We start from the raw sequence: 26,918 nt of genomic DNA, 5'->3' as shown, positions 1-26,918 counted from the left end.
TGAAAAATATTTAAAATATATTTACTTGGGGCCTAACAACTTTATAAAAATTACTTATTTTTCCTTGAATATTTATTTTTCATAATGGTGAATATTATGTGATAAATGCCTCAACAGAAAAAAAACTAAGAATATTAATATTTGTCTTCATGAAAATGATTTCCTTTTCTGCGTTGACTAATGAGTGAATTTATTACTTCTCTATGTCTACTGCACTTATTTTTTTTAGTTTTATTTTTAAATTTTGGTGACTACTTTGAGTCATATTAAATTGTTTTAACTTGATTCCTGTAATACATTAATGATATTTTCAGTGATTGTCTGTTGCTTAGGAGACACTTAAGACCTTCTGAATTTTTTTTCTTACTTATAACAGTCAAGTGAGAATCAAATCATATAGCTTAGTGCCAGTGTTAGTTTAGCTTTCTTACTCTACTTTAACCTGTATCCTCAGGTTAAAAAAAATGTCCTAACACCTATGACATTTGCTGATGCAGTTGTTTCTTTTACGTAGTTTGCAACGTGTCTTTTCCTAATAAACATTCTCTTTAATAGCTTCTATAGGTATTTTGAAAAGACTCCTTAAATCTATTTACTTGTCTACAAAGAGGGAGTATTTTATTAGATTTAAAATAATAATCCATTATAATAAAATGGTGACTAAAAACTGTATGTACTAGAGTAGTACAGATTTTGGTTCCTTTTATTCTTTAAAAGTAAAGAAAAAGCCAATGAAGGTGATGTAAATGTTTTTACAGACTTTTCATATGCAACAATTCATTTATAGGAAGAAAAAAATTAAGGTTTTGTTTCTAAATATTTGCTTCCAATGTATCATAATTTATTTAAAAAAAAACTACAATCAGTCTCATGATTGGATCTTTTCTTTTTGTACATAAAATGTGTTTCCAGACTTCACTGATGTGTGTAATAAATCAGTAATTATTTGTAGGTGACAGTGAGTCTGGTTGATTAGATAATATCTAGGAGAGACTATCTTTACAGGTAAAAATGTGTAGTTTATGGAAGTGTTTCTTTTAGTGTTAAAATTCTCTGTTGAGGGCATGCTTTTCCAAAAACATTAATGTACTTTCTTGCCGTTAAAATGATTTTTTATTCGACGGTTCGTCATTTGGCAGTAGTATCACCGGCTTGAATTGCCTTTTTTCAGTGGCTTTTCATTAGTCCTTGTGTAGATTAACAAACCAGAGCATTTCCATAAGTGCATGAGATTTCAAATTGCTATGGTCATTGTAAAGTGGGAGCATTTAATTTCTTTCTTGGTAAAACACCTTATGTCTTTTCCTTCTGTCTTTGCAGATAAATTATTAGTCATAACTGTAGCAACAAAAGAAAGTGATGGATTTCATCGGTTTATGCAGTCAGCCAAATACTTCAATTATACTGTGAAGGTATGGTCTATCTTTAATTCATGGACATGTTAAAATATGTGCCTAAAGTACATTTTTATAAGAATAATAACAACAGCAACACAATCTGCAATCCATAGAAGGAAGATGAATTTGATTACATAATTGCTGTTAAAATTTATATATATTTGATTGTTTTAAAGATACATTTTGCCCTCATTAATACTCTGCCACTCAAAAATTAATTCACAAGTATTAATTTCTTAATACTTGCTAATGCTTTGCAGAAACACATTTATAAAATAACAGAAAAATCTTTTAATGTAGTCTTATATTTACATTTCTTTGGAGGGTCACTTGTAAGCACAACCTAATTAAGATTTGACAGTAATATTTTTTGTTTGCCATACTATTAATTACTTTATCTACAGAGAATTGCAAATGTGGTGAAAGGTATGCCTTTTCTGTCCCATTATGGAGAATTGCTTTTCCCGTTTTTTGTTCGTTTTAGAGGAGTTTGGAAACATAAAAATATAAAAAGGTTTTAGAAGACATCTTCAGGGGACTATCTCATTGGTAAATGATCAGAGGAAACCTGAGGAATTTGGTAGAACTAGTAAACTGAGCTGTGAAAGGCTTTTTTTATTCTTATTTATTTTTAATATAAATAAGGGTCTTTCAGCCAGGTTTTTCCCCACAGATAAGAGAAAATGAGGAATCCCAGATATGAAAAAAACAAATAAATTAACGCATTTACAAAACAAACAAACAAACCTTACAAAGGTGGGTAGCTTTACCTAAGGAAAAACAGAGCTGGTCCAGTATGTAATATAGAAAGAAGGTCGAATTTGCTACCATTGGAAGACTAGGTACAGACATCAATATAGAACAGCTACTAAAGAGGTTGAACTTTGCTGGGAAAAGAGCTCTAGTGTTAACAACTAGATGTTTAGTACAGGATAAATGAAAAATACAAATTTGTTAGGATAGAGGCACAATGGGAGTAACAGAAAAATAGGGGTAAAATAATGCTGAAATCCAATGAGGGGAATCTTTAAGGTTCTGGCTGGGGAGAGCAAGGAGTGTTTCTTATGTGTAAGGCACTGTGTTAGGAACTTTATATATGGTATACGAGGTCTATTGGAAAAAGTCCAGCCATTGTTTACATAGCGAGAATTGTTTGTCCAACATCAATGTAACCTGACAACCAAGGAGTGTGGACTGGAATGCACATGTGTGAACAATGACGACTTCACTGTACTAGTCAGTGGGGGCAGTAGACACATTGAGTGAGCATGTGTACCGTGTGGCCATCACATTCAAAATGACTGAATGAGTAGAGCAATGAAACTGCATCAAATATTGTGTTAAGCTTGAACATTCCTCAGTGGAAACTATTGGGATGTTTCAGAAGGCCACAGCTATAGGCAACTGGTGATTGGCAGCTTCATCGTGACAACGTGCTTGCTCATGCATCACATCTTGTGCTGAGTTTTTGGCAAGACTTCAAATCATCCAGGTGACTCAACTCCCCTACAGCTCAGACTTGGCACCATACCACTTTTGGCTTTTCCCAAACTTAAAATCACCTTTGAAAAGGAAAAGATTTCAGACCACCGATGAGATTCAGGAAGAACGGTGGGGCAGATGATGGCGATTGTGAGAACTGTATGAGATCCCAAGGTGCCTACTTTGAAGGGGATTAAGGCATCCTTGTCCTATGTACAATGTTTCTTGTATTTTGTATGTTCTTCAATAAATGTTTCTTTTTCATATTACATGGCTGGATACCTTCTGAACAGACCTCATATATGCTATGTAGTTGATTCATTATATGATATGTAAGGTTCTTCTGTGTTCATGGGTGAGGAAAACTAGCCCCAGGATACAGAGCTATAATGCGAAATCTTGGCCCCCAGTCCTTATTGGACTGCCTGGAGTTTTTGATCCTCCTGCTGTCTTCCCTTTGTAAAATGCAGTGGTTCTCAAAGTGCATCAGCATCATCTGGGAAGTGGGAATGAAGATTCTCAGCCCTGGCTGCTGTGGCTCAGTGGATAGAGCATCGGCCTGCGAGCCAAGTGTCGCTGGTTCGATTCCCAGTCAGGGCACGTGATTAGGTTGCACGTCAGATCCCCAGTTGGGGACGCGAGTGAGAGGCAACCACACAGTGATGTTTCTCTCCCTCTCTTTCTCCTTTCCCCTCTCTCTAAAAAATAAATAAAAAAATCAACAAATAAATAAATTATTTAAAAAAAAAATGATTCTCAGGCGCACCCCCCTCTGCCCCCGCCCCAGACCTGCTGAATCACAAGCTCTGGGAGCAGAATGTGGCAGTCTATGTTTTAGCAAGCCCTCTATGTGATTCAGATGCAAGCCCAAGTTTGACACACTGATTTAGTGCAAGGAAAACAGAGAATCAAGTCTAGTATAGTGCGCTATACAGAGAGGCTCTCAGAGGCACTGGGCCTGGTATTAGTGCAGTATTGGGGAAGTCGGGAGATTGTGAAATGGAAGTGTAATAAATCCCAGGGACAGAAGAGGCCACTTTTAGGGCAAAAACTAATACATCTACTGACTAACCGCATTATGAATCCAGATTCATGTCAGTCCAAGTTTTCTTGGTTAGCCTTTTCTTCCATCCTTCATGAAGTGATAACTAGAAAGGTGGGCTTTGTCAGCCAGATTTATATTTGGCTCAATATTAAGTAAAATTGGGACTAATAATTTATTTTTGAAATTTGTTTTATCCTCTTTGATTGATTTTTAATTTCATTCCCCCTTAATTTCACAAATCTTCATGTATATCATTATTTCAGGAACTTTAGTCTTTCTTTTGATGGAATAAAGTCATGCAAGGTGTATATGGGGTGTGGGGGACAATACTTCCTGCTCCCTCACAGCCAGGTGAGTCACGGTACCTTAACTCAGGAGGCAGCTGCTTAGGTGAATGTAGGTAGTGACGAGAACAGCTCCAAGTTTAGTTCTGATGAATTATGCCTAGGCAATTTCTTGCATTGATGAATTACTAGTAAGCTTTTGAGGGTAATGTATAAAGTAAAGAAGGAGATGTTTGACTCGATGTCCTCTGTGTTTTCCTGAACAATCCATTCTGGTTCTGTAGGAAAATTACTTCAGGCCCCCTCAAGAGTCACTGAGCCTCAAGGGCTTTTTGTGTTCATCATATAGCTTTCCTCTCAGATTCAAAGTGTTATGGAAACTTGCTTAATTTTCTTTTTAATCTGAACAAATAGAAGTTACATATGAGAAGTACTTTCTGTGACACCCCCCCACCCCCCGCCCCAGCCCTCTGCCAGATTGGACTCTGCATTTAAAGTGGTAAATTTGGGAAGAGCATTTTATGGGGTGGATAATATTTAAAAATTATGACCTGACCTAGGTAATGAGTTGTTTTCTTTTTAGGGTCATGATTTAATGAAATGTTTATAAGTGGTTACTGTGTAATACTATACAAGTTGCTGATGAATTCCAGTTTTTATGATGCTGTCATTTGAATTTTGCTCAGGGATGAAATGTTGATTTTATTTATAGGTTCTTGGTCAAGGAGAAGAGTGGAGAGGTGGTGATGGAATTAATATAATTGGAGGGGGCCAAAAAGTGAGATTAATGAAAGAAGTTATGGAGCATTATGCCAATCAAGAAGATTTGATTGTCTTGTTTACTGAATGGTAAGAGAAATAATTTGTGGATTTTTAACTCTATATTAAATTATTTTTAAAAAGTTGAAGTTCATATGTGTAGATTACATATTAAATTATTTTATTCACAAGGAATCATTTTAAAAAAAAATTTTACTCATAAACCATGGTCTGACATAGTTATGTAACGTGATCAAGTTTGATGAGTTATAAATACCAATGAGAAAACATGGCATGAGCTAACATTTTCCTGAAATTAATGATTTAATCTTGATTTAGAGATGGAGTAAAGATCCTGTTGAGATTTTATATTGAGGGGGTAACTCAAGGGATTCTGGTCAACCAGGAGGAGATAGAGCATGTAAAATTATAAGTGAGAAATATGAAAAACTGTGTTTATTAAGAAAGGTATATAAATATCTTTTATAATGTATAAATATCTTTTTCTATACTATTCCACTTCTACTTAATATTGAGTGTCTGCTGTCTTTCTTTACTTTCTTACGTGTTTTTAATAATGTTGAGTTGTCACGAGTCATTAGTGGTTGCTACCTTCTTCCATTTTCTCTACCTTTTCTATTTTTATGTTTTGAGTATTGATTGCTCATTTGAAATCCCCTTGCTTTTTCTTCTCTAATTTAGGAAAGTTTCTTTATCTCTCTTTCAATGTGAAAATCTAAAACCACACATTATTGCAGATGAAAAAAGACTAATACTTTTTATGCAAATCTGTAAATAACAAAGGCATACATTTTCAAATGAAAATAGACATCATGAATTCTCAGTGCCATCAACACTTAAAAGGTATTAAAATTTTCCTCGTTTCTCCTATGAAAAAATTAAGTTGTGCTTATAGTTACCTATTCTTGCAAACATGAGCTGTGGTATAGCTGGCGTTAGCTTGTGTGTTGGGAATGTTTTTATAGGCTCTATTATTAAATATATTTTTACAGTTGGTAAAATAGTAGGAAGCTTATAATAAGTGTTTAGATTAAATATTAAAACTACTGTGGTTTCGGTTTAAAATTACTGTGGACTTCAAACAATCATTTTGGTCAGTTTGAATTTACCACATGTGGATTTCAATTTTGACCTTGGGGCAGATTATCCTTGTAAAAGTTACCTACCGCATATTAGCCAGTGATGGTTAGGAAGAACTTTCGCTCTGTCTTTAGCCGCCTATTCCATGCCTTGTCCTGCCACCCTCATTTAAGATTTAGCCTTGGAAGAAACTGATTTAATAAGGAGCCAATTTGTTTCTAATGAGGAGAGAGACAGAGAGATATCTAAAGACTGCTTGAGGTTGCATTTGTTTATTTAGACGATACTTTAAGACCCAGCTTGATAAAAAAAGAGGGCAATAAAATTTTAATGGTAGGCCATTGTGTGCCAGGCTCTGTTAGTGTTTGGACTATATCAGTGAGCCAAATGATAAAATTTCTAACAATGCCTTTTGTGAGAACAGTCAGCTAAATGAAAACATGCAGCCTAACCTCAGTCAAGCCATTTTCTAAGAAGAATCGTCAACATTTTCTTTATCATCCCCCTTGTCTGTCCTGGAAAAACCTAGTGCTAATGAGAAAGTAGCCAAGAAAAGAGGGGTTGACAATTCTTGCCACTTTAGAGCTTTCTTTCCTCTCTCTTTTTAAAAAAACAATACCCTTAAAAAAAAGCATCATGTGCAGAGTAATCAATACAATTGAAAATTATAGAGATATAAATTAGGTTGTTTGTAAATTATTTGAAATAGGATACCCATTCTATAATAGAATTGCTAATCTCCTAATTAAGCTTACATCTGGTTAAGGTTAGAATTGAGAATACATTAATTTTAATAAATCAAATTCCTATTTCTTACATGATATTTTAAGGACCATTCGACTATAATAGTTTTATGGAAGCATGGGTCACTATATGGAAAAATACAAAGATTTATGTGCCTAGTGGCTTAGATAGGCTTCTTTAAAAATAACTTTCTTTAAAAATAAAAAACTTTCTTGAGGTATAATTTATATACCATGATATACACTTATTTTAAGTGTTAAATTTAATAATTTTTAGTAAATTTACAGAATTGTGCAATTATCAGCAGTACTCAATTTTAGAACATTTCCAATACCCCAAAGTGATCCTTTGAGTTCATTTACATAGCTTTTGTTAATTAATTTGAATGCAATTTTATTAGTTAAAAAAATGTTATGTAAAAAATTTTAAACAAGGTAACTGGGTATTTTGAGTTTTATAATAAGGTACTTTGCATTACTTTTAGAATTATTTACCAAAGCATATATTTCTTTTATGCTAGTCACACTGATGACTGATCGACCTAATTATTATATAATGACCAATTTTTATTTTTAGGATCATATGTGGGCCAATATGTAACAGGAAGTGTTTGAGTAGTTGTGAGTAAATAGATACATATTGAATATCCCCACAAACTTATTCTGTGATGAGTACAGTAAAATATAAACTAGCAGTGTGCAGATCCTAAAATAAGCATGTGGAATAATCCTTTTGGGTATTAGATAAATGTCTCATAAAAACTTTGGTTATTGCCCTGGTCGGGTGGCTCAGTTGGTTGCAGCATCATTTGGTACACCCAAAGCTTGTGCCTTCGATTACCAGTCAGGGCACATAACTAAGTGGCAGGTTAGGTCTCTGGTCGGGGTGTGTAAGAGGCAGCTGATTGATGTTTCTTTTTCACATAGATATCTCTCTCTCTCTCCCCACCCCACCCTGCCTCTCTTTTCCCCCCTTCCTCCCTCTTCCTCCCTCTCTCTAAAATCAACGAGCATATCCTCTGGTGAGGATTTTTTAAAAAGCTTGAAAACTTTGGTTATTTGTTTTATTCTTTTCATTTGAGACTTAAGAAAATTCTTTAGAAGAAAAGTAGTTGAAAAAAAGTTGATGCAATTATTTGAATATGAATTTGGACTGAACAGACATTTCTGTTTTTTTGACAGCACTAAATATTATACCATTAATCAGAATGCAAATATTCTCTACTTTGAAAGACTTCCAATTCATAAAATATCTGAAAGACATATTGGGGGGTGGTTATTTGTCTCATAAAAAGGAGTATTTGCTCTATGAAAACATCTAATCAAAACATTTCGGTGTATAGAAACTCCTGGTACATATTTAAAGATGATTATCTAAACTGACTGTAATTAATAGGCTCTTGCTAACTAATGATAGCAGTAAGGAAGATTACTCGAATATCGCTTAAACTAGGATGGTAGTCAGTGTTACAATAAAAAGTTAATGTAGAATTAAAATGAATATAAAATAAAACCATTATTAGTTTTATAGGTGACCCTAGTTTGGGAGATTGATCTAGGATAAATAAATACTGGCTGAAAAACTTAGTCACACAAATCTTTGTTATTATCGTGGGTGCCTTATCGCTTGGATCCTTTATTACTAGCTTCTATTCACTTATCAAATTGAATTGCAATTGTATGTTTCAGACAGCGAAGCTGGGGGCTGTATCTGATTTACATGTTGCCAGGGTAAATAGCAAGGAATCGATAAGTATTAGTTAGGAGTGAATAGCATTAAAAGATGGAGTAACAACTTTCAAGAGGGAGAAATAAGGTGGATGCTTTGAAACTAGTTTTAAAGATTGTTCTTCATTCATTTGGAGAGATTAAATGACTCATAAAAACAGGAAAACATTCAAAGTTTCTAACTCTCAAAGGCTGAAATTATTAAAAAATTGAATTTATATTAGAAACTATGAAAATGATGCTCTTGGTTCTGCTCTTTCATATGTGAGCTAATGTTTATTTCTTTTGGCTGCTAATTAAGTGTTATTTTGCTTAAGAAGTGAGATCAGAGAACAGATTTTTCACTTTGCATTTGGTATACAGGTCTTGGGCGCAAACTGTGATCTAAGTATTTAACTTAACACTACAGAAAATGAGGTAAACACAGATCCCACTCTCAAGGAATTCTCATACTAATTTTTCAAACAAAGCTGAAGGAACATAATTTGGAAGAAAGATGTATGTTTTCAAAAAATTTTGAATATTAGCGTATCTCCTTTGAATCATTTAGAAAATTGTGAAAGATTACTTTATTGGATTGTTTTTCTAATTGTGAAAGTATTTTTATGATTTTGAAATTGTCCTAAGTATAATTTATATGTTACTTCTACAGTTAATCAAACCCTATCTTACTTTATTTTACAAAATAAACATTTTATGCCTCTCATAATTCAGATTACATACCCAGTATGCCTACATTTTATATTGTCTTACATTGTTTAAACAAAAGACAGTAAAATTTTTCCGAAAGCAGAGCTATTCAAGTATGATAGCTATAATTTTAACAAACCGTGGCAGATTTATTTGATGGACTCCTACATCCTGGCAGTGATGACAATTTAAATGTAGAGATTTGAAGAACCTAGTCATTAGTGAGGGACAACATTTCACTATATTAAGATGAAGGAAAGCCAAAACACATCAAAGTTCTCAGTTTCCACACTGATTTTTTTTTTTTTTTTTTTGAAGGAAAGACTGAGTCACTAGCTATCACTTAAATATATTACACTGCCTTTTGGCTCATTCAGAATAATGAAATATGTTTAGATATTATATAGGAAATGAATGACTTATTTTTTCTAATTGTCCAAGTGTTCTTCCTAATATTTACTGAGTGTGTTAGTGTGTATGTTGAAATGAGGAAGAAGCAGATTGTATGCCAAAGAAACATTGGGTGTTTATGTATATGGAGTTGATATAGGGTACACTTGTATGACATTTATTTGTCTATTTTATGTGTGTGTGTATATTATACACAAACACACACATATGTTTATATTATTTTTTCCTAAAACCAGATTGTTTACTCCATGAATTTAGTTTTCTGAGTAAAAATGTATTAAGTTTCTCTTAAGTGCAGAATATAGGGGTGGGGAGGCTGACTAGGATAGAAACCTTGCTTTCTGGATACATTTTTCTATCTGTAGCTTTCTATATGATGTATCTGGAATGTTTAGCTACATAATAATACATTCTGGGGATTTAAAAAAGGTTTCTTTATTTCTTGACTCAATGAATACTTATTGTGCAGGAAATATGTGTCAGATTTGAAAGTACTAATGTTGCAGAGATTAAATTTAACTATCATTTTAAAACTAAGGGGAGATTTTCAATTAACTATCTATTAACCATCTATTTAAATAATAAAGAGACTAACCCAGCAATAGGTAGTGAGACTCACGGTCCCTCAGGTAGCCAGCAGTATTAGCAGTTTGGTGTCTTCCCACCCTTCTCTCCTGGTCTGCCTCTCTGCTGGGTGTCACACCAGTACCAGGCCACTCTCAGAAAACAGTCTGGAGGAAATGACCCTCCAGCTGGACCCTGTCCTCCTTGACTTCTACCTCTTTCTAGCCCCAGGAAGACTTCTATGTTCAGGAAACAAAATTTTATTCCATTTGGAGGAAAGTCCTCCCAGTAATATTTCATTTTGAAAATAGTACCTACTTCATACAAGCTGATTCATTCTGCTTCCTCCAAAACCCCTACAATAATCTAATCATTTTCAATGTAGAAATTTAATCATTTCCATGATGATTTTATTGTAATTTATTCTGCAGGTTCAACTGGGTGGACATTTTCAACATTTTGGGGGTGGGGTGAAAGTGGTTTCATAATATTAGTTTGTGGTTATTATCTATGGAAATAGTGGGTTGGCCAAATAGTTCATTTGGTTTTTTCCCATAAGGTGGCTCTAGTAGTGCTTAGTTGACTTTAACTTCATTGAAAACAGTTTTGTTAGAATGCATCAAAACTGGTGAATTTTTGTGTAGCCATTTTAATATTGAAGATGGAAGAAAATAAGTGACATTCTTGACATATTATGCTTTATTTCAAGAAAGGTAAAAATGCAACTGAGGTGCTAAAAAAAGATTTGTGCAGTGTATGAAGAAGGTGCTATGACTGATCTGAACATGTTAAAAATGGTTTGCGAAGTTTTGTCTGGAGATTTCTCACTGGATGATGATGCTCCTTGGCCGGGGAGGCCAGTTGAAGTTGATAGTGACTAAGTCGAGACATTAATTGAGTTGAGAACAATCAACCTTATACCATGCAGGAGACAGCCGGCATTCTCAAAATATCAAAGTCAATCAAGTTATTGGTGAAAATAAAAATTATGTCTTCTATTGTATTTTATGGAAAAAAAGTAAACCAACTTTTTAGCCAACCCAATAGATATGTATTTAAGGTGAAGACATGATGAAAGACAGAATTATAAGGGGTGTTGCTACTTGTGTGCTTCAGTTTCATCAGACTTTAAGCTTTTAAACTCTTGCCACTAATAGGTTACATTAAGTTTATACCAGAGATGATGAAGACTGTGTTGAAACTTGGGGTTCATTTTTTCATTCACTTGTTCAATAAATATTTATTGACTGTCTTCAAAATACAAGACTTGAGTAACACACAGGTGAATAAAGATGTGGGTCTGGCACACAGAAGAAGAACATACAGTCTGGTCTCAGCACAAAAAGCAGAAAAGAAAGTGTTTCGTGAAAGGGGAGAGGAAAGGAGCTGTGGGAGTTAAGGAGGGAAGCAATCTTTTTCATTTATGCCAATGAAGTATGGGTTTGAAGAGGAGGTGACATTTGAAATCGACATGAGATTGAATGGTTTGGACCTGACTTGGAAAAGACATGCTAATAAGCAAACGAAACAACATGAGTTAAGACATGGTGACAGATAAACAGTTTAGTTTGGCTTCAGAACAGGTCATATAATGGAAAATTATTAATGTGAGGCTGATTCATTTAGACTATTCTATAGGCCAGGGTGGGAAAACTCTGGCCCAGCCCAGTGCCTGTTTTTGTTAATAGTTTTATTAGAGCACAGCTATGACCATTTGTTTACGTACTTCCTGTGGCTGCTTTGGTACCACAGCAGAGTTGAGTCATTACAACAGAGACCGCATGGCCCACTGAGAACCACTGATCTAGTCTGGGACTGGCACAGAATGGTTTTCAGGAGAGGTCTCAATCCTTATTAACGAGGAGATGGTAATGTGGAAGCTTGTGGGTTTTTAAAATTAATCTGGTTCAGGGTCTTCTAATGAGAGTGGAGAAGATTTGAATGCTAAATAGATTAAGTGTATGAAATCAATAGGATTTGGCAAAAGATTTGATGAGAGGAGGCCACGGGAAGGGACGGTCAAGACAGCATGAAAGATTTTCAGTTTGGGTGACTGCATGGTTAATGGTGCCATGGAAACAGGGAAGACAGAGGACAAATGGTCATAAAAGTTTCAATAACCTGTTGGAGATGGAACACTGACCAATCCACTGGGGCACTCAATATGCCACAGGAGATATAGCACCTCAGGCATTTTGCAGAGCCCAGAATATTTACTACAGTTAAGCGTGAAAAGTTTTATTTTATTCTTCATATTTAGATGGACTAAATTGCTATGAAAATTATTTTTGTGTCCTTTGTGCATTAAAAAAAAATATTTGGGTTTTTGTTATCAAAGTCGTTTTAAGTAGGAAAACTTTGAAAAGTTTTAAATTGATGCAAATAAATTTTCTAAAGTACTTAAACACAGGAGTAACAAAAGCACTATATTAAAATGGAAATATTTTAGCAAACTTAAATTTTAAAAAAATCAAATTCTGATTTGAATTACATGGAGAAAATTCTTGCCTTCACAGTTTGCTTTAAAAAAATTGTTTTTTGTTATACAGGTAATGCATTCTTATAAAATACTAAATTATAAAAGTAAGAGTTGCCACATCTCCTTTTTTAATCCATTGACTTCTGTTAATATGATAGTTTGAGATATACTGACTGTGTAGATTTTGTGTCCTTCACTAGGATTACAAAGACAGGTAATGTTCACTTTCCAAAAGTGCAATTATAACTTTGAATACATGATGCTACCTGCAACATTTTAAAATCATTTTGGCCCACGTGTCCAATCTAATGATTCTGTGACATGATCAGCTCCTTTTTCCATCCCCAGACAGCGCGCTGGGTTCCTCTGCAACTTGTCAGGCAGTCTCAGTCTCAGATGTTTTGGCTTATTTGCCTTGTCTCTCACGGCTCAGTTCCCCATAAAACTGGTCTTATTTCCTAATCTTCAATATTAAAAATCACGTCAACAACTAGTAGTCTTGAGAAAAGTCGTCGTCGTCGTCGGCAGCCGTCCGTCTCGAGAGACGATGGTGTAGCTTCTTAAGAGTCTATCTGCACCGCCGAGAATGGCTGTGCAGTCCGACTCGGGAGTGACATGGTATCTGTCTCCTCCCGTGTTGAAGCTACAGAGCCTGGGCAGGGTGATATGGAGGGTCTGCTGTTGCCCATGCAGCAGACCCCCCCTCTCTTCGCAGCTGAAGGGTCCAAGGGAAAGACGGAGTCAATACAGCTTGGCTTCAGGTGCGCCGCAGGAGTTGCCGGTGTTGACTACAACGTCGAACCGCCTTAGGGACTCCGGCTCCGGATTTTCTGTCGGGGTTTACTCCCTTAGCCTTTCCCCTGAAGAGGTATGCCGCAAGGCAGCGGAGTCTTGAGAAAAGTACCCTTCTTAGAAAAGATAAGATTATCTTAGGCAGAATTTGAAAGTGGTCATACTGAGGACATCAGTTGTACTTACTTATAAGAGAAACAGAAACGTGATATATTTATGTAAATATTATTTTTTGAAGTCAGATTAGTTCAGTGTTTTATATAAATAGGGAAGTCCTGGCTGGGTGACTTGAGTTGGTTGGGGTATCATCCTGTACAGCAAAAGTTTGCAGGTTCGATTCCCGGTAAGGGCACATACCTAGGTTGCAGGTTCCAGCCCCAATTGGGGTTTATGCAGGAGGCAGCTGATAGATGTTTCTCTCTCGCTCTCTGTATCTCTCCCCCACCCTTCTACATCTCTCAGGTCAGTAGGAGCATGTTCTTAGGTGAGGATTTAAAAAAAAAACCAAAAACAGGAAAATTGGTTTGAAGTTTTCGTTAGAAACATATTTATTCTGATTTTAAATTTATCTTACTATATGTATCTGGCTAAAAATAAAATTATTTTAAATTAAAATTTGGTGTAAACTCAAAAGGGACTTTTTCTCCTGCCTCCCCCTTTACTTCAGTCCCTTCTAGTAATAATAATATTAATTTTTGTTAATTTTATTGTTTTAATCTATTATTCTTAATTTTTATTTATTTTGTACATTAATTTGATGAGATACGTACTACTTTCTCTTCCATTTTATACATTAAGCACTAAAGCATAAAGAATTTAAGTAACTGGCTTGTCTAAGGTTACATGGAAAGCAAGTGGCAAAGCTGGGATTAGAAACCCATCTGGCAGACTTCAAATTGTATGTCATAAGTCACTTTATGATTATGTTTTAATAGCACTAATAGTTTCTTGCCTATTGATCCTGGAATAAAGAAAAAAACTATGTACAAAACATAAATACATATATATATTTTAATTTTGAATTATTTTTCTGTAGCTAAATAAAGATGGATAACATTTAAGTCATTCAGAACAATTTTAAATGAAATTTAATTTAAAGTAAAAACAAATAGTCTATGTTTCTGATCCCAACCCTATTTTTACTATTTAAGAAAAAATTGGTTAGGGATAATTACTACATTTAGTTGCACATTAACAACATTTTTTAATCCTCTTTTCTTTTTTAAGATTCAGAAGTAGATTACATGGTGAGGGTGTGTATGTCAAGTGTTTTGTAAGGTCTGGTTCACCATGAAAGGGAGAAAGAGAGAGAGAGAGAGAGAGAGAGAGAGAGAGAGGGGGAGAGAGCGCAGAAGGCAGGCACATTCCTTTTTAAAGCACCTGGAGATTGATTACAGGAGCACACGCACAGTTCATGTGGCCACATCTAGCTTCAGAGTAGTCTTTAGCAGGATGGCCATGTGCCCAGGTAACAGGAGATTCTGTTATTAAAATAAACGCATGAGAATGTGAATGTACGTGGTGGGGGTGGTAGCTGCATCTCTGCCACAGGCATTAATACAATATAAACTTACAGTATTCTTGTTAAAGCAGTTTTAAACAATTTTATTGGGTTTCTACTTTTATAGAGATGAGAAATGATATATTTTTTGATAAAATAATTCATATATAGAAAGTTATTAAATGTTGCTTGATGCTTCACTACTATCCTAGCATGTTAACCAGCTCCTGGAGAGCGAGTCTGCCTGGGAGCCGCGTGTGGAGCTGTCTCCCTGCTCTTCCGTTGAGATGCCACAGCACTACCTCTGGACTGTTGACTTGAGGAAGACCTGGTGCTGAATTCAAGAGCATTAGTTTGCTTTACTGTTTGTTACCTGGGGGATTAAATCATTAAATTACCATATTTGAAAACCTTTGGCTGTGAGGTACTCTGATGTAAAGAAAGAAATGATGCAAAAGAATTTTTGGTTGTAGCAAGAATACAGAACTTATTGCAGAGTATAAATATATTAGGTAGTGTCTTTTGTATTTCATATTTTTTAAGTCATTGTGACTCTGTGAATAGACTGAGGAATAAAGTTTCCAGAAAAATCAATGAAATGATAGACGTTAAGTTTAGGTATCAGTTTTTACATATTTTTTCAAGTTTATTGAGTTTTAAAATAATACTCTTATCTATACACTTTAGGATTTCAAGCTAAATTGTGATGAAAATACATATAGATATTGATGACATTTGTAGTGGCCACAAAATTTTTCTAAGGCAATGAAACCTTCAGAAATTATAATGAATGGCTACAAATTAAATTGAAACATCAGGCAGTTACAATGGTAACTTCTATTGATGATTGTGTCTATATTATATTTGATAGCAAGTTACTGACTTTAAGACTGTTTTAGGATTTTGATTTAGGGGAATAAGTGATTATTGAAAAAAATAGACTAGCACTAAAAAATCTGCCTTTTATTTGGACCTTATTTTTCAATGTAATGCAAACACTAATAATTTTTTAAAATTTTATTGTTTTTCTATTACAGTTGTCCTTTTTTTCTCTCATTCTCGCTGTTCCCTTGTACACCACCCGCCCCTTCTCCCACAGTCAATCCCCACCCTGTTGTCCATGTCTGTGGGTCATTTATACTAGTTTCTTGACTAGAGCCTTCCCCTTCTAACCCCCCTCCCCCACCCCAGTCACTGTCAGTCTGCTCCTTGTTTACATGCTTCTGGTTCAATTCTGCTAGTTTGTTTGTGTTGTTCATTAGTTTCCCATACTAGGTGATATCACATGGTATTTGTCTTCTCGTTGCCTGGCTTATTTTGCTAAGCATAATTCTCCCCAGTTCCATCTGTGTTGTCACAAATGGTAGGAGTTCCTTCTCTCTTTCTGCTGCATAGTATTCTATTGTAAACACTAATAATTTAATAGAATTCATATAATTTAAGTTGAGGGAAAATGGTTTGGTGTACTCAGTAAGTAGTTTGTATTAACCTTGTGTTAGATTCTGAATTCTGACTTTTATTAAAGACTGCTTCTTGGTTTGTGTGCCTAAATTCTAAAAAGTCTTTTCTTATTTTTTATTTTTCTGTATTTTAAAACTTTTTTCCCCTCTCATTAAACAGCTTTGATGTCATATTTGCCAGTGGTCCAGAAGAAGTTATAAGGAAGTTCCAAAAGTCAAATCACAAAGTGGTCTTTGCAGCTGATGGAATTCTGTGGCCAGATAAAAGACTAGCAGACAAGTATCCTGTTGTTCACATTGGAAAACGCTATCTGAATTCAGGAGGTGGGTAAGATACTGACAGAAAAGTGTAATGTAAGTTATAGTAAATTATAAATAATTGTGAAACAGCCTTGTTTTGTATATATAACTACAGACATGTAGTTTTAAATAACCATTATCTTATTACTGTGGACAGATTATATCAGTTTAAAATTCATAGTGCATTTTTATAGCTGACAAAGCATTTTCTCATATGTATTATATCATACGATGCCCATAACAACATTAGACAGTGTGTTGTTATTTCTGAATTACAAGTGAGAAATCTCATGTCCCCCAAATTTAACTAATTTCTCTGAAAGACATTCAGTTGTTAAAGGAAAAGCAATATGTATACGGGTCTTTTGATTATAGTATCATTGAGAATTTTCTGGCTATAGGAGGACAGAAATGCATTTAGTAAGTTCTCTTAGGAAAAAGTGTAAGCTACAATCATATAGCTTTAAAAAATAGGCAATATTTAATTTTATCTGTATCTTAAATATATTGGAGTATGAGTATTTGTCTTGAAATCACTAATCAAAAAGATTCAACATGCAGTTCTGGCTCAGTAGCAGTTGGTTAGAACATCATTTCCATGTGTTAGGGTTGCAGACTTGATCCCCAGTTAGGGCACATACAAGAATCAACCAATGAATGTATAAATAAGTGGAACAACAAATCAGTGTTTTCTCTTCTCTTCTCTTCTCTTCTCTTCTCTTCTCTTCTCTTCTCTTCTCTTCTCCTCTTTCCTCCTTCCCTTCTCTCTCTCTAAAATCAATAAGTAAAAATTTTTATAAAGGATTCAGCATGCCCTGTGTGGTATACTCCAAATGCTGCATTAGCTATGCCACCATGGATTAAAGGAACAAATTATCACATTTCTCCCCTCCCATCAAAATATAAAGTGAAATTTGACTTTGGACATTAATATGACTCTAAAATGTTCTTTTTAGACTGAGATTAATCTAAACACATAGCTATAATTTATAATCAAATAGAATGAGGGGAACATGTTAGACATGTAAGCCACACTGGAAGACCAGATGTTTGTGAGTGATTTACATACACACACACACACAACTGATACTATTCAGGCTAGTTCAAATAAGTGCTACTTTGTCCTCGATGGTGTGGGTTTGTTGGAGCATCGTCCTGGAAACAGAAAGTTCACAGGTTCGATTCCTGGTCAAGGCACATACCTAGGTTGTGGGTTCAGTCCCCAGTCACAACATGTGTGAGGGGCAACCAGTCAGTTTCTCTCCCTCTTTTTCCCTCCTTTCCCTTTTCTCGAGAAATCAGTAAGCATGTCCTTGGGTGAGAATAAAAAATAAGTGCTGCTTTAAGTAGCAGCATGTCTGAATTCTAGGCTTTGCTCAGCTGCTTAGGGAATGAAACCTTTCTTAGCAAGTAGTTTATGTTCTCTGAGATGCCCAAGTTCCAACTCTATTCATCTGCACCTTTTTAAAAGTAAATCATTGTTATAGTTGTACCATAGAACTTTGTCAGGCCATATAAATATTATACTTCTAAAACCTTAAATCCCAGTTTGTACTGACAAGCTTTAGCTCATTTTCCTCACCATCTCAATATAACTACAGTTCATGGTTTTGGGGATCTCTTGATTATGTTACAGTTTCGTAATCTATCTATCTACCAGCTTTGGATTTTACTTTGGTGTTCAAGTCAAAATCTAGGGTTTGTCACATTGGTTACTCAGTCCTCATTGTCTTAGCAGTCTTTCCCTTGGGTTTCCAGTTCATGCACTGACATGAAGCTAAGAAGCTTCTACTCTCAACTTCTTGTCTGAACACTTGAATTGTAGCTTGGTGCTGCTTCTGCTTTCAAACTGTCAGGCCCTCAGTATGACTAATCTTTCAAATTATCATTAAGTCCTAGGTAGTTTAAAAACTGCTTTGCTCTTCAACTCTGGGATGTTTTATTTTATATTTATTATTTTCTTTCTAACATGTATAATGAAATGTAAATTAATCTTGATCATGATATATCTACTCATAAATTTAATTTCAGACAGCTGCACAGTACTGTAGACATAGCAGAAAAAACTACCAAGTGAGTGCCTTTGTGAGCAGGTTTAATTAAGGAAAAGATGTTTATAAATGAGAAAGATCATACAAGGATATCAAAACATAATACTTATGCTTTTTGGAGTAGAATAATTAAAGAGGTGGTAGAAAATCTAGATATGTTCAATAAAAGTTTAATGTAATTTCATGAATGATATACCGAGAGTCAGTTAAGGGATATAAATTTTGTTTCTGGGCATATCTTTTAATTTAAAAAATCTTTATCATGGAGAGTGAACATGTTTCCTTCTAAGGAAAATTGCAGAATATGAGAAACTTTATTGGTTTGAAATAATATGGTGGTTTAATAGAAATATATAAATCATATAAAATACATATGACATACAATGAAAATAGATATATATTTGACTACTGGACAATGCAGAGTTAAGAGCATTGATCCTTATGCAGTCAACAATTCATGTATAAATTTTGACTTCCCCAAAACTTCAGCATTCTTCAGTACCCTAGGGAAATTGGTGCCAGGATACCCTGCAGACAGCAAAATCCACAGATGCTCAAGTCTCATTGAAAATCGCATAAAACGATGCATACAGTTGGTCCTTCACATCTGTGGATTCTTAACCTTGTATCAAAAACACTATTTTCAATCCATAGCTGGTTGAATCCACAGATAGGAAACCCATAGATATAGAGGATTAATAGTATATTTATTGAAAAAAAATCCATGTCTAAGGGGACCCAGGTAATTCAAACCCATGTTGTTCAACGGTCAATTATAATTCCTTTTCATATTTTTTAGGATGTTTGGGATTTATAAAAATGATAAGGAAACATAATTTTTGAAAAACAGTAACACAAACCATTGAAAATCGTATAGTCTACTTGCATATATTTTTCATCAGGGAAGATTGGTCACAGGATTAAAAATTGCATTTTTCAGTGTTTTAAGACTTTTTTATTTGGCAAAAATAACAAAAATGAGCAGCCAGTGGTTGGTTTAGCCATGTTTTTATTTTGTCTTGTTTTCACTAGGTAACAGTAATATTCCTGGACCTATTTCTTTTAATTCTTATATTTTTATGAGGGGATTTTAATTTTGAGGATAAAAATTTAGGTTTCTTTTTAATTCACAGGAGTAAAATAGTTCTCTTTTAAAAAGTATTGCATGTCAGTGAAACATAGTTTGGCTGAATTTTTAAAACTTAGAGGAAGATTCAAACAAGGGAAAAATGATCCTGTTGTCCATGTTTTTTTATAGACAAATGTTGTTGGCAAACTTAATGCTTATGTTCTCAGGCCAAGGGGAAAAATCCAATTTTAGACTTCCTTTCCTCCAGACTATGACACACAAAAGCTAGCCAGAAAATGGTTTAGCAGGTACTATAACGAGTAGCTCAAGTAAAGGAAAAAATCCCCAAATGTCCTAGATATAAAATTTCATTGGGATGTTTATAGTCAGTGACAAATCCAACATTCCTCTGATTGCGTTAGCATCTGGCACTGATGTTAAAATCATTGTAGTAGAGATTTTCTTTTTTCAGAAACAGTGAATCCTGTATAAAGGAGCCAAGAAGATCATTTTAGAAGGTCAGAAAAGAATGTTCTTCCATCTATTCTTTTACAAGTAACTGTTTCTCTTAGGAGCCTTGGAAAGTATTAGTTCCCCCTCTTGTGTTAGTTAGTTTTGGGAATGTGTTTTTTGAAAGAATCTTTGATTTACAATTAGAATTAAAGCTCACTCTATTGTAACTTACATATAAAACAAAGAACTCTCCATAACTCATATTTCTCTCATGGTGAGCTGTGACATCCTGAGCTAAGGATTAGACCTAATGGATTTGTAACTGTGCAGTGGGTTGGTGGGATTAATGGAATTAACATAGACATGAGTTTTGGTCTTTGAATACTAAACTCTGCATTCTTTCTTTGTTGTATTGCAGGATTTATTGGTTATGCTTCATATATCAACCGTATAGTTCAGCAGTGGAATCTACAGGATAATGATGATGATCAGCTATTTTATACTAAAATTTACATTGATCCACTGAAGAGGGTGTGTAGTAGTTCCTGCTCCCATTTTCAGTGTAACCCCCTTGTTCATGTTAGCTAGTGGAGATTCTGGGCAGTTAACAGCAGAATAGTAAATAAGGGACCATCTCGGTTTTGTCAACTCCTTTACCACAAAGTACTTTCTCACATTTTTGTTTTACTGCAACATATTTATGTGGCTACCTATAACATGCAGAGGAAGTGTTGTCCTTTATTTCAGGTACATATGTCCTTCTAGAAACCTGATTCCTGTAATTAAGGGGGGGTGAATGTTGGGGCTAATAGCAGTCTGCCACAGGCCCTAGAGAGAACACTCTTGAGATTGACTTAATGAAACTTTAGAGAAAAGTAAAACCAAAGTTCTCTAATTCAGCAATATTTTTATTACAGGTTAATGTTTCAATAAATTTACTATATATAACCAATATTTCTGAAATTTACTGAATTGTGTCTTTGTGGATGCTGTCATTAGGAAACAAGGTTTTTTTTTTTTGGTGACAAGGTTTATTTTATAGTGACTTTGTAACTAAAACTGTTTGTTTCTTAGATAAATACTTCAGTCATATAAATATTTTCAATAGACACTTAATACTTAAGAAACTTCATTCTTTTTTTTTTTACTGTGTGGTTGCCTCTCACTCGTGCCCCCAACTGGGGACCTGACGTGCAACCTAGTCATGTGCCCTGACTGGGAATCGGACCAGCAACACTTGGCTCGCAGGCCGACGCTCAATTCACTGAGCCACAGCAGCCAGGGCCAGAAACTTCATTCTTAAACTGTTTGTTTTCTTCATCCCTGTCTTTCACTTTCCCTTGTGTGTCTGACATGGCAGACCTGGGGACTTGTCTCTCACCTGGAGAAGCCTCCTCCTGGCCCAAGTGCTCGCTTGGGCAGCATGGTGCTCACCTTTTCTTGGCGTAATTCACCTGGGGCAGTGCTTTGAGGCTTATGTTGTTGTCTTTATTTTAGGGTGCTTCCTCATTGCTCAGTTTGCGATATTTTTGGTTGTCTAAATACTGTTAACCTAAGATTTTTATCTAGTTAGCATGTCTTTGTCTGCTAGGATTGCCATAATGAAATACCTCTGACTGGGTAGCTTCAACAACAGACATTCAGTTCTCACAGTTCTGGAGTCTGGAAGTCTGAGATAAGGTTGCCAGCATGGTCAGTTTCTGGTGAGAACTTCCTTCCTGGCTTGAGATGGCCGTCTTCTTGCTGTGTCCTCACATGGGGCAGATAGACGGAGGGAGAGAGAGAACATGCGTTTGTGTGCCCAAACTCATATTTCTTCTTATAAGGACAAAATTCCCATCCTGAGGGTCCCACTCTCATAACCCGAATTTAACCCTCATTACCACCAATGGCCCTAACTACAAATGTCACCACAGTGGGCTTAGAACTTCCATATATGAATTTTGAGGGGACACAGATATTCGATTCATAACAGCATGCAAAGATAATTTTAGGAATATTGTGACAGAGCAAGGTAGCTGAGAAACTGCTGCACTGAGAGTCAAAGTTTGTAAAGCTGATTAATGTTTACGTTGTGGCATTCAGGCACTTTATGCTGCAGTAATAAGCCCAGGCTCAATAACTTAACACAACAGAGGTTTATTTCTTCTGCAACCAGTCCATTATCAGTGAGCAGGGTGTTTCTGCTTATTGTAGTCACTTAGGCACCCTGGCTGATGGACCAGCCATATCCAACCTTGCTGCTGCTTGTGCCAAGGAGAAGGAGCACACTTAGGGTCTCAAACTAGAAATGGCATCTCCAGGTTGGAAATGATTTATTTTAATTCTGCTAACAATTGAACTGGCTAGAATTAGTCAGAGGGTGGAGAAGTGGAAATACTTGGAGAACAGCATGAATGCTTTTTCCTACCTTCTGCCCTCTAATTTAATCAAGTATAAGATTAGTCTTTATTTACACATGGGATTAAAAAAATTTTTTTAATATGCTTTATCGATTATGCTGTTACAGCTGTCCCAATTTATTTTCCCTTTGTTCCCCTCCACCCAGTGACACCCCTCCCTCCAGTTCCTCCCACTCTTAGTCCATGCCCATTGGTTGTGCATATAGTTCTTTTCAACATCTTCCTGTCTACCCCACTCCCTCCTACTATGCTTCTTAATTCCTGTACCATCTCCCTCCCTTTCCCCCCTCCCCCCTCCCTGCTGACCTCCTCCCAAAATGTTCCCCATACCTATAATTCTTTTCCCACTCTCGTTGCTTACTTAGTTAGTCTACCTTTGTTTCAATTCCCTAGCTTCTTTTGTTGGTTGTTGTGATACAGTTTTCATTTTAATGTTCAAAGTTTTGATCCTCCTTCTTCTAAACAAGTCCCTTTAACATTTCATATAACAGTGGTTTGGATCTAACAAACTCCTTCAGTCTTACTTTGTCTTGGAAGCACTTTCTCTGCCCTTCTGTTCTGAATGACAGCTTCGCTGGATAGAGTAATCGTGGCTGTAGGTTTTTGCTTTTCATTCCTTTGAATATTTCTTGCCAGTCCCTTCTTGCCTGCAGAGTTTCTTCTGAGAAATCAGCTGATAGTCTTATTGGGACCCCTTTGTATGTAATTCTCTTCTTCTCTCTTGCTGCTTTTAAGATTCCCTCTTTATCCTTAATTTTTGACATTTTGATTCTAATGTGTCTTGGTGTGGTTCTCCCTGGGTCCATTTTTTTTGGAACTCTCTGTGCTTCCTGGACCTGTAAGTCTATTTCCTTCCCCAAGTTAGAGAAGTTCTGCTTCATGATTTTTTCACATAATTTTTCAATTTCTAGTTGTTCTTCACTTTCTGGCAACTCTATGATTCAGATGTTGGCTTGGTTATAGTTGTCCCATAGGTTTCTGAGCCTCTTCTCGTTTTCCTCACTTTTCATTTCCTCTTTCTGCACTGGTTGACTGTTTGTTCCTTCCCTATGTTCCGATTTGTTGATTGGATCCCTGGTCTTCTTGCCCTCACCACTAGTTTCACATGTGTTTTTATTCATTTCAGCAGGGCTAGCTTTCATTCCCTCCCCGTCTTGTTTAAGATCTGCTGTTAGGTCTGTAAGCATTTTTATAACCAAAGCTCTGAATTGTGCCTCAGAAAGATTTCCTATCTTCTGAGCCATTAAATTAGATATTTGCTGTATGTTTGGGATCTCTTTATGATCTGTGCCATCTGACAGTTTTGTGTTTACCTTTGCTTCCTGGGTGGGGCTGTCACACCTCCTACGTTATAGGGGGTAGAGCCCCATGCACTCATCACAACTGGGTGACCCTTCTCACCACACTGTGGCGTTTTGCATGGGGGTGGGGGTCCAAGATGGATTCCTGCTGTTCATTCTCTGCTGAGAGACCAGGAGCCTCTTTCTCTATCCCACGCCCTCTGGCCCTCACAGTCCAAGGCAATGGGGGTCTGCCTTCCCTGGCGTTGGAATCGTGAGCTGACGGGTTTCGTCTGCAGCCGGGGGTGCTCCCCAGGCGCTTCTCTCCTCCCTTTAAATACAGGTGTCTGTGCTTACCATCGTCCCACTGCCATCACCGCAGCTGCTGCCACCAGCACAGCTTGACCTCTCTGCCCTAGCTTCACCCCTCCTACCTGTCCGGATGAGCACCACTTCTTTATAACTTCATACGGTGGACTTCTATGTAGCTTTATTTTCTGGAACTTCTGGTTATTTCTGATTTTGTGGTAGTTGTATTCTTTCTTAGTTGTGGAGGAAGACAGAGCATGTCAGTCTAGGCCTCCATCTTGGCTGGAAGTTGTCTCCTCATCTTGACAGGCTCCTGTGTGAGTTTGCCTCTGTGTCTTAGGTTCAGCTGTCGCTCCTGTTATGATGTTAGGGGCGGAGCCTTAGGTATTTGTCAGTACAGGGCGATCTGTTTCACCATGTTGTGATGCCGTATGTGGGGGAGGGGTCTGAGGGGAGCAATGCCGCTTGCCCAGCACTGGCCCCTTTTCCAGGCACTTCTCCCATTTCCGTACAGGACTGGCACCCCTCTAGCTGCTGCCCTGGCTGTCGTTCCCAGAGTGGGTGGGTCTGTGGATGTCTTAGGACCATGGGGGCCCTTTAAACAAGCGGACTCTGCTGAGAGACCGGCAGTTCCTGCCTCCGCCCCATTCCCCACTGGTCTGCAAAGTCAGAAGCAATGAGGCTTGATTTTTTCCTATGGTGCTGGGACCGTGAACTTCATGGTCTGGTGAGGAGCTGGGAATGCAATACCAGATGTCCCTCCTGACTTTTTAAAACGTGTAACTATGCTTTCCGCCGACCTGCCACTGCTGCTGCTACTGCCACCACCACACCACGTCCTCTCCGCCCCAGCTCCACTCCTCCTACCTGTCTGAATGAGTATTTCTTCTTTATATTTTCGTTTGTTGAACTGCCATGCAGTTTGATTTTCTGGAACTTCTGGTTGTCTCTAGTTTTGAGGTAGTTGTATTCCTTCTTAGTTGTGGAGGAAGATGTAGCATGTCTGTCTATCTGAAAAATTTTTAAAGAAAAACTATATTAATATGATAGTGTTGTTTTTTTTTTCTTTTGTGTGTGTGTGTAATTTTTAATACTATCTTTGTTCTTATTTTAGGAAGCTCTTAACATCACATTGGATCACAAATGCAAAATTTTCCAGGCTTTAAATGGAGCTGTAGGTATGCTTCCTAAATACTGGATGGCTCGTGTATGCAAATGGACATGTGTGTTTTCAGTGGTCTTACCTTTGTTATATTTTGGGGTTATGATTAAGGCTTACTGTGTAGATATTGCAACTTTTAAAAAGTATTGGACTTAAACTTATTGATACAGTTAAGTGCATTTGGTTAAAATCATTGCCTGAGACTAATACAAAAAAGATAAGCTTCCGGCCTCAGTAACTTAGAATTTAGTATCTCACCATCTAGAAACTATAGATGTATTTCTAAATAAATTACACCTTATGGTTACACATTTTTCATTATAAGTTTTCTGTATTGTGAATTCCTCTGGAATGGTATGAGAGTATTTTTACTTAGTTGGAATGTGCCTGGTAACTAGGCACATCACTGGGGAGTGTGTGTTTGTGTGCACATGCTTGCATACATGCATGCATGTATACCTACCTGTATGTTTATATAAATAGACATATATTCTTGATAAAATACATTAATGTATTAGAATTAATCAGTACATTAAAAATCAACATTCATTCATTAATGCATTATGCTCTGAAATTAAAAAATACATTGCAATTCAATATAATTCTTTCAGATAGTGCATAGAGTAATAGGATTCTCAGAGTGGAAAGCATTTAGTGTGGAGTGCTCAGGAAGTATGAGGGAAAAAAACTGAAAACAAACAAACAAAATCTTTCATTCCCTTCTGACTTGTATATACAAGGTGTCCCCAAAAAATATATACACACTTTAAATAATTATAAAGTTGGTGTTTATTAAAATACATTTCATTTTCAAAATGTAATAGAATCTACAGACATTATTTAATTGTTTTGTCAACGTCTGTTTTCAAAATGACATCTGTTCTGGTCTAGGCATTGCTGACAATACGAAGCAGTGGAATCACAAACATGTCACGAAACATTTCGTTTGGTATTTGTGTGCATTCTCGTTCAATGGCTGCTCTCAATTCAGTGACTGTTGTAGGTTTCATAGTGTAGACTTTGTCTTTTAAGTATCCTCATTAAAAAAAATGTCTAGTGGTGTGAGGTCTGCTGAACGCGCAGGGTATTCTACGAAACCCCTTTGTCCAATCCACCTGTTTGGCAAGAGCTCATCAAGGTAGGATCTAACATCATGATGGTAGTGTGGGGAAGCCCCATCTTGCTGTTTTGTGATGTTTGAAATTCCATTGCTTCGTGTTGTCAGCAGTGCCTGGACCAGAATGGATGTCAGTTTGAAAACAGGCGTTGACAAAACAATTAAATAATGTCTGTAGATTCTATTACATTTTGATAATGAAATGTATTTTAATAAAGACCAACTTCATAATTATTTGAAGTGTGTATACTTTTTTTGGGGACACCCTGTATTTTTGGAATTTACATTAAGCCTGATTTTCAAGAACTAGAAACTTTGCTTTTTGTGCCTGGCAGTGTT

General features: G+C 36.1%; 1 protein-coding gene across 2 annotated transcripts in view; it reads left to right on the top strand.

The window, feature by feature from the left end:
- PLOD2 (procollagen-lysine,2-oxoglutarate 5-dioxygenase 2) overlaps window positions 1-26,918 on the top strand; it is a 95,998-nt gene that overhangs the window by 33,697 nt on the left and 35,383 nt on the right. For both annotated transcript variants that reach the window (XM_090275653.1, XM_090275657.1), the window contains exons 2-6: window positions 1,321-1,412; window positions 4,921-5,057; window positions 16,597-16,760; window positions 20,728-20,840; window positions 25,415-25,478. In XM_090275653.1, the coding sequence (XP_090131779.1) occupies window positions 1,321-1,412; window positions 4,921-5,057; window positions 16,597-16,760; window positions 20,728-20,840; window positions 25,415-25,478 (570 nt within the window). The remainder of the gene's footprint in view (window positions 1-1,320; window positions 1,413-4,920; window positions 5,058-16,596; window positions 16,761-20,727; window positions 20,841-25,414; window positions 25,479-26,918) is intronic.

Source organism: Furipterus horrens, unplaced genomic scaffold, assembly GCF_987537825.1.
Source record: "Furipterus horrens unplaced genomic scaffold, mFurHor1.1.pri manual_scaffold_1, whole genome shotgun sequence".
In the NCBI taxonomy this organism is placed as follows: Eukaryota; Metazoa; Chordata; class Mammalia; order Chiroptera; family Furipteridae; genus Furipterus; species Furipterus horrens.
The sequence above is the reverse complement of the archived record's forward strand: the minus strand, read 5'-3'. Positions and strand labels throughout refer to the sequence as shown.